Raw genomic sequence first — 15025 nt, forward strand, 5'->3', positions numbered from 1 at the left:
GGCCTGAGTGAAATGCCAGACTCGTCGACGCTGAGGAGGCTCTCTGAGAATTGCCAGAGAGATGTCACTTTAACAAGCAAATGATCAGAAGAACCGATTGGAGCAGAAGAAGAGCAGCAGGCATTTTCAGGGAAGTTAGTCATAACCAAGTCCAGAAGAGAAGATGTTCCGTTGACTGAGATCCGGGTCGGGAAATTGACAGATTGTGTCAGTCCCAGTGAGTCACAGAAGTCCTTTGCTGAAGAGCCATGACTGGTGAGAGAGGAACCCACACCCAGCCAGCTGGCATGATGACTGTTGAAGTCGCCAGTGGGGAGGAGGTAACTTTGAGGAGTAGGGGGGTCGGGGGAGAATTGGAGAACGATGGTAGGGGGGGAGATTTGAAGGGGAGGGGTTCGGGGGTGGGAGTTTTGAAGGGGAGGTGTGAGTGGGGAGATTTTAAGGGGAGGAGCGAGGGGAGAGTTTAGGAGGGAAGGGGCGGGAGGGGGGGAGTTTAGGAGGGAAGGGGTGAGGGGGAGTTTCAGAGGAGAGGAGTGGGGGAGTTTAGGAGGGGAGGGGTGGGGGGGAGTTTAGTAGGGGAGGAGTGGGGGTAGTTTAGGAGGGGAGGGGTGAGGAGGGAGAATTGAAAGGGAGGAGTGAGGAGGAGTTTTGATGGGGAGGGGTGAGGGGGGGAGTTTTGAAGGGGAGGGGTGAGGAGGGAGTTTTGAAGGGGAGGGGTGAGGGAGGGGTTTTGAACAGGAGGGGTGAGGGAGAAGTGAGGGGGGAGTTTTGGAGGGGAGAGGTGAGGGGGGAGTTTTGGAGGGGAGAAGTGAGTGGGGAGTTTTGGAGGGGAGAAGTGAGGGGGGAGTTTTGGAGGGGAGAAGTATTGGGGGAGTTTAGAAGGTGAGGGGGAGTTTAGGAGGGGAGGGGTGAGGGGAAGTTTATGATTGGAGGGGTGAGGGGCGAGTTTAGGAGGGGAAGTGTGAAGGGGAAAGTTTAGGAGGGGAAGTGTGAGGGGGGAGTTTAGGAGGGGAAGTGTGAGGGGGGAGTTTAGGAGGGGAGGGGTGAGGGGAAGTTTATGATTGGAGGGGTGAGGGGCGAGTTTAGGAGGGGAGGTGTGAGGGGGGAGTTTAGGAGGGGAGGTGTGAGGGGGGAGTTTAGAAAGTGTACAATTAATGAAAAACGAGTATTTATTACAAACTGGGTTTATTGTGATTTTCAAGTCAGAGATCCGTTTGAAAACGATAGAGGAGGGGTGGAATGAAGGTGCGTTTAGAGATTGTAGGGAGGAAGAACTGTAAGAGATTGAATTTTTAAGTCTTGGTGGTATTAAGGATCTTGGGGGAATTAAAGGGTTGTCAAAGGTCTGATGGGTCTCAGTCGTCTAAACGCAATTAAGAGGGTGTTAATAATTTTATTTGAAGAAGAAGAAGACGTTTTGGTCACATACATAACGACATAACCATATACGTTTGCTCTATTATCATAAGATTTGTACCAAGTTTTATTTAAATCCATTCAGCTGGTGTGAAGTATCACATTTTTACCTGATATGACCTCTGACCTCACCAAAATCACCTCAATCCTCACCTTTGATGCCAAAATATAATCAGTTCATTTTTGCATCATAATATATACTTGTACCAAATTTGTTCAAAATCCCATCATTTGTTCCCAAGTTGGCATGGCAACATAAATTTTACTTAACATGACCTTTGACCTTTTTTTGTGTACAGACCTTTGACCTCTTGACTCCAAAATCTAATCAGTTTATCTTTGCATCATATTTACCCATACCAAGTTTGTTCAAAATCCCATCACTGGTTCATGAGTTGGAGCGGCAACATAATTTTACTTAACATGACCTCTGACCTTTAGCCTTTGATTCCATGACCCCAAAATCGAATCAGTTCATCTTTAACTCATTATACATACCTGCACCAAGTTTTACTTGGATCACTTCAGCCATTCTTAAGTTATCGCAGTAACGAAATAATTGTAACTTAACATGATATTTGACCTCTTGACCCCAAAAGCAAATACATCATAATACATCTTAATACATGTCATAATACATACACCATTTACATCATAATACTGTTACAGACACGACTTTGATGTTAAAGTGGGCCGAGCGGAATGGCCGTCGTGTCCGCACAAATTACCACAAATTACCCGACTATACTCGACGTTGACGAGCCGCGCTATGCTGGCTCAATAGGAAAGAGAAGACACCCGGCTGGGTTATAATGACACAATACGACACCAGGGTTTCGATTCTCAAGTATATTCGTACGGAAAAAGGTTAGATTACAGGGGCTAGAGGTATATTACAGGAAGACAGGCACTTAGACACACTCTTATATTATCCCCGGACAGACGACAGACACACGGGACAAAATGCTGACTCACACGGGGGTTGATGAAAAGGGGAGGCAGGTCGCGATGGCTCAGGTGCACCTGGCTCAGGGACAGAATCACGTACGGTGGTGTCCAGAGATGCGTGAAGGTATCACAGCGCTTGTGGGTCGCGACTTTGGTCTCAAGCTGGGGAGGTCGCTCAGCGCTCGGGAGGGTGGCGTCTTTTCCTTCCAAGCTCGGGGCGCATCTGACGTCACGTCCGGCGCGGGGCCGCGTATATCCGGCGGGGAGTGACACGCCCTCGGCTCGTTAGCGCCGCCCCAGATGGCATCGGCCCATGGCTTCTCATTGGGTGCGGGGGTTACCGGCTCCGCCCTTGACGAGGGGCCGACAGGGAGCCCCTTCGTGGTAACCCCGTGGAGCGCGTGGTCAATGGTGGCTAACCGAGCCGGAAGGAGGACGCCCACTCCCCATGCCGTCACCGCGCCGCCCCCCTCTTTTGTTGTTGTTGTTGTAGTTGGCGCTTCTTCATGGGGAAGAGATGCGGAGAGGTATGGGGAGGTCCTAAACTTCCTAACAGGTGCCATATAATCACATTCTGGTGCAACGAAGAGTCATAATTAATGGAAACAAGTCCTTAACTGACATAGATTAAGAATAACTAGCAAGATGTCCTATAATTGTCTACGTGTGGTGCGGGGGACCTGGGCACGACATTTAATGGGGGGATGAAGGGGAAGATCGGCTCTAATGGGTGTTGTTTACAGACAATGGGACTAGGGAATGGGGTAAGGGAGAGTTGGGGAGTATCGGAGAAAATAGGGGAATATTTACAAGCGGATATGGAGGCCAAATTCCATATTCGCAACATTGCACCCTTCTCTACCCTCGGGGCGTCCCGACCCGATAAATTTTTACCTACTTTAGTGTGGCACGCAATGTAGTTCCCTCTACTATTAACTCTACCCTGAGTGCGACAGTTTTACAGATATTCACAAATGAGTAAATATGTCCCCCTGCGACGTTGCACCCTTCTCCTCACAGAAACACACCCACAGGATAACCGAATCCGGAAAGAATTCTCAAACTAAACATACAGCCGGTAGGGAGCATTATTTACAAGACTACGCTGCTATTTACACTACGATCCAGGACCTGTTTTTGGAGGAACACATGCAGATGTTATGCATAGAGAGAGCGCGCTTGCCAACATCGATACACCAACCCACGAGTGCTCTGTGGCCGACGGCCCTTTAATAACGTGCAGAGCACCCTTTCCCAGCATCAAAAGCACCACCCCACCACCAATCGGTGCAGTCACCATTGTTCATTGGAATAAAAATAAATTCGACAACCCCTAACCCTGCAGGTGTCTCTTGCTCTTCTTGTGGTGCACTTGGTGTTTAACTAAAAGTGGTTCACCTGTATGGCATAGGTGCCACGTTGACCCATAGGTCCATCCCCGGGTGGTGCTTGGCCGCAAACGAACTGCGGTCCATTGTGGGTGGCCACAAACATTGCGGTCCATATGGTGTACCGATCCAGGCAGCGAACAGCGAAAGTGCAGGCCCACAACTGCGTCGCCAGCACCTCTCTCTCCTCTCTCTCTACCCCAAAGCCAGATCCTCGGAGGTGGGAGACAAAAGAAGAAACAAGTGAGTAAGGTGGTAAGGGCGCAAAAGTGCACGCAATATAAGGTAATGCACACTGGGGGCACATGGGAACCAGGTGAGACAGGTACGTTCCTATCGTACGCCCCCCCCCCCACCAGGTAACCTACATGGCCCCTCCCTTACCCCTTACTGTATCCACAAAACACAACACTACCCATAAACATCTACTTTACAAATCAACAAACATCCCTACTGTCTTCCCCGTTCCTCCCATAAACCAAATTCGTCTTCTCTCCCTCCTAACCAATCAAATTTGCCATTTTCAACTCTCATCAAAATTTGCCATCTCCAACTCAACATCATAATTTGCCATTACCAATTCATCATCAGTCCCTCCTAGGGAGGGAGAGATGGAATCACCCCAATGTCTCATCCACGTCGTGATGCGTCTCACAAGTCCACACAGCGATTCATCTCCTGCAACAAAACAAAGAAAACACAGGTGTGGAGTCATCATCATCACCACAGGTAAGTGGCTGCGTATGGTGCGACAGGTTCATCAATCCTAACTATCTCCTAAATGACTTTAACAACTTTACACTACCCGGGGTCTTTCTCCGGCCAAACCATTGGCCCCCTTACACTATGGGTTCTAAAAACCAATTCCCATTGGCCAAACTGTGGTGCGCTTCAATTTGGGGTCTCACTCCCCCGATTCATCTCCCGGTGCCCTCGCACAATTTCTGGGCTGTGGCGTGTACCTCTCCCAGTGGGTCTACCCACCTGCACACCTCCACCACTGCAGTTGCCTCCGAGCTTACCTGCTCCTTGCCCTAACCTAACTACCTGGGGAAGGCCCTCTGGCACTCTCCCCACTCGGTGCCCTCTCTGGCACTGGGCTACCCGGGTCCGTCCTCCGGATCCTCGGGCCCCATCCACAACTCTACCGGCTCCCAGAGCCCACCTGCGGCCTCACCTGGCCGACATCCTCACAGTGGTGGAGTGCTCAACCAACTACACACACTAACAGGCTACACGCCCAGCCATTTCCACAACACTAATGCACCCATTCACAACACCATTCTGCAACCGCACCACAGATGCCAATATCCAACCACAATTTACCTGCACCCTCTACCTAACACTTACACTACCCGCCCCGGGTATCCGTGATGGGGGTCCACTCTTCCCCCATCCACACCTTCGCACCATGCACACCACTCCGTACCACTTACTCCAACTTTCTCCACACACCTGTACTTGCACACCTGTGCTCTCACACCTGGTGCCACCGGCACCCTTCTCTCCCCAAGCGCATTCGCGCTGATCCACAACACTCACTACTCATACACTGCTCCACACACCTGTCCAGTTGCACACCTGTGCAATCACACCTGTTCAATCCTCACACACACAGCATCATCTCAGCTAACTACTCCCTTCTGAAACTTGCGCTTCCCAGTCGTCCCTTTAACTATTGCGCTCCCTCGTCATTATAATCCACACTAATCTACCTGCGTCCCCACTACAGGTATCAGTCACTAACTAACCTTAACGTTACCTACTGTCATCTTCGCTAGATCCCTACACACAATATCCTAACCCACCCGGGCTAGTTTTCACTGCCATACACCCCATAATCTATTGCTCCTTTGCCCCCCCATGGGAAGGATGGTGGATTTGCCATCCCACCACATCGGGGGTCTCTCACTACCAATTTTGCACATCAAATTCCAACAAATCGAAAATTTGCCAATCACTACCCATCATCTGCCAATCACTACTGCCAATCCCTTGCCAATCATCAAATTTTGTTTTTCTCTAATTTTGGGTCCAAAACACTAACCTCATCACCCAGTCTACTCACTACTGCCTCTCGGTGCGCCAATTCCTGTCCAAAGCCTGGCTTCGTAAAGCCAAGCAATGGATGCTGGTTGTTTTGTGCCAGCGGCTGGATGCGTCCGGCACTCGGTGCAGGGACGGGGGCTTACCCGTGCCGAGATCCCACGCACCACCTCGGCGTGGAGCCATCCAATGCCCCGATCTCGACCTGCCGGCACGTCTCACCAAAAAGTGGTCGCCATGACGACCCTTTCTATCGGGCTGCCAGCTCCGCCTAGTGGAGCCTGGACGCGGCCGTTCAAAGCGAGGCCCGGCACGCACCGAGGGCCCGATTCGGCTATAAGTCGTTCTAAACTCTACCCCGTCTAACGTCGATGCTTCACCTGGACGCTTACACCCCGCAGCCCGTTCCTTGCTCACACATCCAGCCGTGCCCATGCTCCTCGTACCTTTCCTTACACACCCAGGTACACTCATTCCACTCACAGCCTTGGTCACACACCTGACCACCGAACACTTTGGCACACATTCGTCGCTCGCACACCTCACCAATACACCTCTTCGCGCCCCCTCCTCGGTCACCTCCTCTGTGACAATCACAGGTGTGCTCTCATTCGCACACCCAACCACGTGCCTCACCACCAACTCCAGCGTGCATTCCCACTCACGCTCTACCATTCCAGGTGTACATCCTTCCATCCCAGGTGTACATCCTCGCTCACCTGTCACAACCAGCTCACGCTCCATGTCACTCTCACTACTTTCACCTCCATTCCTGACAGCGCACTCACCCTTACTCTTGACAGCACACTCTTTCCCCATGCACCTGTCCGTCACACACCTTTCTCGCGCACACTCTCCCGTTACACCCTCTGTAACACTCACCACAGGTGGACACTCTTCCTTACTTCTGACAGCGCACTCTTTCCTCATGCACCTGTCTGTCACACACCTTTCTCGCGCACACTCCTGCGCACACTCTCCCGTCACACCCTCTGTAACACTCACCACACCACGCTTCCATGTGCTCCCTCGCACACGCGCTACGACCGACTCACTCTCGCCAGCACACTCACTCCTTGGCACGCACTTTTTCCTCACACACCCCAGAGTCGGACTTTCTTGCACACCTCCATTTTCGCACACCAGACCTGTCGCACACTTCACCAACGGCCTCTCACGAACACCCGGATCCAAACCAATCCCCAAGCTTCTTAAATCCCCTGGCGCATCATACGCACGACCATATTGGTCACCACTTACACCGGGTCCTCTTCCTCTTCGCTTCTCCTCCATCACCTGCGAATCCCTCATCCGGTTAATGAGCCCATCACGATCCAAACACAGACTTTGGACCAATTCTTTTATCTCCTCTTTTATCTCCTTGTTATCCCCTCTCCGTCGCTTCTTAATTTCGCTCACCCCTTCTTCCACTTCTTCTAATTTGTGCCTCACCTCTTTTATTCCCCGGTACGTCTCCTCAAGCTCATCCTCTAAGGCTACCTTGACCGTTTCCAGGTGCGTCCTCACCTGCCGGTCCTTCGTCTCCATTACCTCTACCACCTCGTCCAACCTCGTTGTCAGTCCCTCACGTACTATCTGACATTCCCTCTTTGTCGCTATTAAGTCGTTTTTTATGTCGTTTTGTGTCGCTTTTAAACCTCCTAATACTGCAGTGTTCCTTTGAACCTGCTCCGTTAGTCCTTTTTGTCCCTCCGTCAGCTGTTCCACCTCCTGCGTCAGGTCCTCTATGCCCCCTTGTAACTTTACAGTCCCCTTTCTCACCTCCTTTTCCATGTGCTCCTCACAGTGCCTCACCTCCTCGCGCACTCCTCCGACCTCCTCACTCACTCCTCTTCTGATCTCCTCTCCCATCACTTGCATCTCCTGCCCAGATGCCACCCTCATCTGCTCCATTTCCTCCCTGTGAGCATCCAGTTTGGTTTCTACCCCCATTCTGACCCCCTCTATCTGCTGCTCCATTTGTTTAACTTCCCTTTCCGCTTGGTCCCTCATGTCCCTCAATTTGCCTTCCATACTGTTTTCTAACCCCTCTAACCCTTTTTGCATCCCTTCCATTTGATTCTCTTGAGCGGCCATTCTGTTTTCTACCCCCATTAACCCATTTCTCACCTCTTTTATCCCGTTGTCTAACCCCTCAAAATTATTGTCTAACTTCCCAAATTTCTTGTCTAACTCCTCAAAATTATTGTCTAACTTCCCAAATTTCTTGTCTAACCCCTCACCAGTACCCCTCGCTTCGTCCCTCATTACCCCCATTTGGCCCTCTAATCGCTCACCCTGAGCATCCATCCGGTTCCCCATTACCCCCATTTGGCCCTCTATTCGTTCCATAAGGGCCCTCATTTGCAACATAAAAAGGTTCGGATCCACCAGGGGCGCTGCCACGGTCACGGGCGCGGTGACCAGCGAGGCGCCATTTTGCGCGTCTGCTACCCTCGCTGCTTCGCTCTCCTCACGTCCCTCAATTTGGTCCTGGACCGACCCTGCTTCACTCTCCCCTACCGGACCCCAGCCGTCTTGATCCGCCATAGCGCGACTTGCAAAATTCGAGTTTCGTAAAACAAAACAAATTTCGGCCGCTCCAAATTTTGACCAAATTTTTTTTTTTCCTCTATTCGTTTTTTTTTTTTTTTTTCCAAAATTTGGTCGGGCCTCGAATCCCACTCCTGACACCAATTGTTACAGACACGACTTTGATGTTAAAGTGGGCCGAGCGGAATGGCCGTCGTGTCCGCACAAATTACCACAAATTACCCGACTATACTCGACGTTGACGAGCCGCGCTATGCTGGCTCAATAGGAAAGAGAAGACACCCGGCTGGGTTATAATGACACAATACGACACCAGGGTTTCGATTCTCAAGTATATTCGTACGGAAAAAGGTTAGATTACAGGGGCTAGAGGTATATTACAGGAAGACAGGCACTTAGACACACTCTTATATTATCCCCGGACAGACGACAGACACACGGGACAAAATGCTGACTCACACGGGGGTTGATGAAAAGGGGAGGCAGGTCGCGATGGCTCAGGTGCACCTGGCTCAGGGACAGAATCACGTACGGTGGTGTCCAGAGATGCGTGAAGGTATCACAGCGCTTGTGGGTCGCGACTTTGGTCTCAAGCTGGGGAGGTCGCTCAGCGCTCGGGAGGGTGGCGTCTTTTCCTTCCAAGCTCGGGGCGCATCTGACGTCACGTCCGGCGCGGGGCCGCGTATATCCGGCGGGGAGTGACACGCCCTCGGCTCGTTAGCGCCGCCCCAGATGGCATCGGCCCATGGCTTCTCATTGGGTGCGGGGGTTACCGGCTCCGCCCTTGACGAGGGGCCGACAGGGAGCCCCTTCGTGGTAACCCCGTGGAGCGCGTGGTCAATGGTGGCTAACCGAGCCGGAAGGAGGACGCCCACTCCCCATGCCGTCACCGCGCCGCCCCCCTCTTTTGTTGTTGTTGTTGTAGTTGGCGCTTCTTCATGGGGAAGAGATGCGGAGAGGTATGGGGAGGTCCTAAACTTCCTAACAGGTGCCATATAATCACATTCTGGTGCAACGAAGAGTCATAATTAATGGAAACAAGTCCTTAACTGACATAGATTAAGAATAACTAGCAAGATGTCCTATAATTGTCTACGTGTGGTGCGGGGGACCTGGGCACGACATTTAATGGGGGGATGAAGGGGAAGATCGGCTCTAATGGGTGTTGTTTACAGACAATGGGACTAGGGAATGGGGTAAGGGAGAGTTGGGGAGTATCGGAGAAAATAGGGGAATATTTACAAGCGGATATGGAGGCCAAATTCCATATTCGCAACAATACATACTTGCACCAAATTTGGTCAGAATCCCATCATTGGTTTACAAGTTATCATGGGAACAGGAATTTTACCTAACATGACCTCTGACCTTTGGCCTTTGATCTTGTGACCCCAAAATCTAATCAGTTAATCTTTACCTCATTATACATACATGCACCAAGTTTGACGAAGATCCGTGCAGCCCTTCTCAAGTTATTGCGGTAACGAAAACCTATCACGGACGGAGACGGACGGACAGCCGGAAGGACGACCTGAAAACATGATGTCTCTGGCGACTTAGTCGTCGGCAGAGGCATAAAAATAAAGTATTCAAAGCAATTAAGTAATTTTTCTTGAGTGGAATTTTATTTTCGTCCTATATATTTATGTAATAAGTAACCGGAAGATCACTGATTACAATTATCCTTCGATTGCCGCACACATTATAAAAAATAGAGGGTGAAAATAATAGGAAAGTGGGGATTCCAATCCAAGATGTTGAAAGGAAAAGAAAGGAAGGCAAGGAAGTTAAAAAATTAACTTCACACATGATCCTGGCCGTCACTATTTGGGCTCGTACAGCACACGAGACATCTGGATGTGATCGACATGTAATTACATCATTACGCAATATCGGTCCAACAATTATAACCCCTCCATCCCTTTGGCCTATGGACGATCTCCGTATTACAGAATGCATAACCTTGTATGTTCAAAGATACACAAAACAATTAGATAAGATAGGGGATTTACGCAGCCGGCAGCCCCTTAATCGGCAGGTATCACAGAATTGAACATACGTAGTGTGTTCAAAAAGTATCCGACCTTTATTTTTCGTGCGTAAAAAACAAGAAGCTAGGGAGGCGTTGATTGGTGCACGTATGTAGGCGATCCTAATGCACACGCGTGAATTTTTTCCCACCTGCAGAAGCTGTCATTCGACGGCAGACCGCCGATGAGTGAGGACATGTAAGTGAGCGCCGTCGGATTTTCGTTTTTGACAAAATGACGGAAAAACTTGAACAACGCTACTGCATCAAATTTTGTGTTTTTTGGCCTCGGGGATGTTGGATGCTTCCATTGTGATGACTGCAACTTGGTTTCTGGGTCGTACCCATAAACCCAGGACTCATCGCCAGTGATCACTGTGTTGAGGAAGCTGGGATCGCTGTTCACAGTCTCCAGCATGTCCTGTGCGATCTCCAAATGGAGTTGCTTCTGCTCAATCGTTAGCAGCTTTGGTACGAACTTCGCTGAGATTCTCCTGAAGCCCAAATCCTCCTTCATAATGGAATGAACGGTGATGAATCTTGCGGATCGTTTCCACTTGGGAATCGCCAAGCTTTACACAAAATTTGATGCAGTAGCGTTGGTCAAGTTTTTCCGTCATTTTGTCAAAAACGAAAATCCGACGGCACTCACTTACATGTCCTCACTCATCGGCGGTCTGCCGTCGAATGACAGCTTCTGCAAGTGGGAAAAAATTCACGCGTGTGCATTAGGATCGCCTACATACATGCACCAATCAACGCCTCCCTAGCTTCTTTTTTTTTACGCACGAAAAATAAAGGTCGGATACTTTTTGAACACAGTGTACCCTCCATCCACCTTTGGTGGCGGAGGTAAAAATGTAAAACGTGGTCCTGAAAGTTATGGCTCTCACAAACGTGTTGTGTTATAATTTATACTTGACTACAGGTCATAATTTTAAACCGATATTCACGAAACTTCACCAAATGGTAGAGTTTGTGGTCTGACAAAATCCTATATATTTTTGAGGTCAAAAGGTCAAGATAGGCCAAAGGTCAACTACTTTTTTCGAATTTCTAATATCCTCAATTTTCATCCGATTGACTTGAAATTTGAAAAGGATTTACATGTCGGCTAACTGAATTCAACCACCTACTATTTTTGAGGTCTATATAGGCCAAAAGGGCAACACAGGCCAAATTTCTAAAATTGTCAATTTTCATCTGATTAACTTAAACTTTAAAGACGATTTGCATGTGAGGTCACTGAATTCAACCACTAATTATTTTTGAGGTCGAAAGGATGCTCTACAGAGTGCCATTCTACTTTGTCCTGTTTTACCAAGTGTCACTCTATTAGTGATTTTTCATTTGTTTGTTGGTTTGTGAACAAGATATCACAAAAAGTTGTGGATGAATTCGGACGACATTTGGCAGAGAGGTAGGGACACGGACGAAATGATTTGATTTTGTGAAGATCCGGATTTGGATCCGGCTACTAGTTGTAACTGTGGCATAGCTGCATGACAAGGAACTAGAACGGCACTCAGTAGAGAGCATACCGTACCTCTGCCTGGTGAACAGTTTACGGTGTCTATCCCACTGATAGGCCGGATCTGGATTCGGACCTGAACCAAAATCTAATTGGCTTATTCGTGTCACCGAACCAACTCATCCACCAAGTTTATTCATAACTCGTCCATAACATTTTAAACTAGAACGCCACTCAGTAGAGCGCATACTCCCGCCGTGGGTGGCCGCTGCTGAGCCCTATCTTCCAATGGTAAAAAATCCTTCAAAAAATTCCTGGATCCGGAATAATATCCTGAGCTTTTTTTTTTTTTTTGGTATACAAGATCGAGGCTCGTGAAAGAGCGAACATTAATCACACAGAAAGACAAACCGACACAAAAACATATAACATCGGGAGCGGTAGACAAGATGGGGAGAGAGGGGGAAGGACACAAACACAACATTTGAGAGCAGGGACCGAGAGACATGGAGACATCGAGAGATCTGAGAGAGGGTGAGGGCTTTGGGGGGGGGGGGGCATGAGAAGGGGGGGGGGTGGGAGAGGTATAAAACATATGGACACGGCCAGGACTTCCAGGAAAGAAGTTGGAATTTCAAACAAGGTGGATCTGGGGTGAATTAGCGGGGGTAGAAAAGATCAAGGTTTTGGATGGGGGAAGATAAGAGATGGTGATGAACAGCTGTTTTAAAGACCTGGAGGGAGGAGTGGGATTGAAGGGAGTGAGGGAGTTTGTTCCAGAGGCGGGAGTAAAGAGGAATGAAAGAGTGAAGGTGAGCAGAGAGCCGAGATTTCGGCAGTTTAACCATCAGAGGGTTGCTGGCAGATCTTGTGCGACCTGTAGGAATATTTGGGGGACAGAGCACAGAGAGAGCTGGGGGTGCAAGGCCGGAGAGGTTCACCACAGCTTCACCAAAAACTAATCAATTCTTCCTTATCCCAAGCGCAATCATCCCACCAACTTTCATCCAAATCCGTTCAGAACTTTTCCAGATATCTTGTTCACGATCACACGAACACACACACGGACGGACACGATCGAATGCATTACTCCCTGGCGGGAGTAAATATCATGTTATATATCGCTTTTGCACCCGGTCTCTCAATGGTGAAGAATCACTTAAAATTTAAATAATTCTCAAATCCGAATCCATATTCAGATCTTCACCAAACCGAATATATTTGTCCTTGTCACACACCCAATCGATCCACCAAGTTTCGTCCAAATCCGTCCACAACGTTTTGAGACATCCTGCTATGTATCGTTTTTGGCCCTATCTCCCAATGGTGAAAAATCACTTTAATAATTATAGTAGCCGAATCCGGATCTTAACCAAAATCTAATCATTTTGTTCTTGTCACACATGCTATCTCTCTGCCAAATTTTGTCCGAATCCTTCCGCAACTTTTTGAGATATCTTGTTCACAAACAGGCAGACAGACAGGGGTGAAAACATAACCTCCATCCACCTTTGGTGGCGGAGGTAATGATGGAAACTCACAGCTAAGCGCTCACCTTCACTCTTTCATTCCTCTTTTCTCCCGCCTGTGGAACAAACTCCCACACTCCCTTCAATCCCTCTCCTCCCTCCAGGTCTTTAAAACAGCTGTTCACCACCATCTCTTATCTTCCCCCATCCAAAACCTTGATCTTTTCTACCCCCACTAATTCACCCCAGATCCACCTTGTTTGAAATTCCAACTTCTTTCCTGGAAATCCTGGCAGTGTCCATATGTTTATACCTCTCCCACCCACCCCCCCCCCCCCTTCACATGCCTCCCCCCCCAAAGCCCTCTCCCTCCCACAGATCTCTCGATGTCTCCATGTCTCTCGGTCCCTGCTCTCAAATGTTGTGTTTGTGTCCTTCCCCCTCTCTCCCCCTCTCTCCCCATCTTGTCTACCGCTCCCGATGTTATTTGTTTTATGTGTCTGTTTGTCTTTCTGTGTGATTAATGTTCGCTCTTTCACGAGCCTCGATCTTGTATACAAAAAAAAAAAAAAAATGTATAAATGAATGAATGATAGAATGAATGCATGAGCAGATTTGTTCAACACATGCTTTCATATTCAGTTCATTATTTAATTTATTTTCTCTTTTATTTCCCCAACCCATCCTCTTCCCAGCTTCTACCCCACACCTTCAGCGTTGCATCATTTCGACGCTTTGCGGATGTTGTATCAAGTGCTCTTTCTTCCGAATCCCTGCCACTTTCCGCGATGACACAAAATGGTATTGAGCATTCTCCAGTTCTTCCTTCATATGCCAGGAAGCGCAGGGGGAGCTTGCCACTTTCCACAATGTTTCGACATCCATCATCTTCTCACCTCCTGGTGCCATCTAAATCTCCTGCAATCACGAGCATTTTTCCGAGGAATTTGAGCTCGGCCTCCATAACTGAAGCCCCGGAAGACATCTGTGTTTTCACCTTCAGCGACGACGTAGACTGAAACCCGATTCTAATAGATGACCGTGATGTCTGGAAACTAGATACATCCCTTGGGATAATGGTCTTTCCTTTTAACTAGATGCATGCATTGGATAATGGGGTTATCTTTTTCTCTACAAGATCGAGGCTCATGGAAGATTAAAACCATGGCATTTCTGCCAGATTTCTTTCACTTTCAGTGAATAATATGGGGTTTAAATTGCTTAAAATGTTCACCCATTTATCAGGTACTCTCATCATCTGTGAGCATTTGCTTGAAGATCCCAAAGTACCTTTTGGGGGGGGGGGGGTATGTATGGGCCGTTGTGTACAGGTACCGTAGACCAATTCCAAGTTTGTTTCTGTCGAGGTGAAATTTGAACTACCCATTTATGATCGCGTATATGAGGCTCAGGATCGGAAGCTTTGGAGACGAAGGATCCACGGAAGTGACACAGCACCAAACTGGCAAGAGTGTAATGAATTAATTAATTAATTAATGTCTAAAGCACCCTTCCTCATTGTTGCAAATTCTACCTCTCGCATAACCTTTTGATCATTTATACTAAGTACAGCCGAGTCCTGTGATTTATAGAGCACTCGTTTTAACAAATGCTGTTGTCACGAAATGGCACCTTTGGTGGACAATACGGTTTTTCAAACTGATTTAGGCTCTTCTACAGGCAATTAATTGTAGATATTTTTAAA

The 15025-nt window shown here is 48.5% G+C and overlaps 1 protein-coding gene across 1 annotated transcript in view; it reads left to right on the forward strand.

Moving 5' to 3' along the window:
* LOC144888665 (uncharacterized) overlaps positions 1-14505 on the forward strand; it is a 39046-nt gene extending 24541 nt beyond the window's left edge. The window contains exon 5 of the mRNA XM_078767362.1: positions 14016-14505. Within this exon, the coding sequence (XP_078623488.1) occupies positions 14016-14339 (324 nt within the window). The 3' untranslated portion in view covers positions 14340-14505. The remainder of the gene's footprint in view (positions 1-14015) is intronic.
* The last annotated feature ends 520 nt before the right edge of the window (positions 14506-15025 follow it).

Source organism: Myxine glutinosa, chromosome 13 (genome assembly GCF_964187855.1).
Source record: "Myxine glutinosa chromosome 13, kmMyxGlut1.1, whole genome shotgun sequence".
NCBI lineage: Eukaryota > Metazoa > Chordata > Myxini > Myxiniformes > Myxinidae > Myxine > Myxine glutinosa.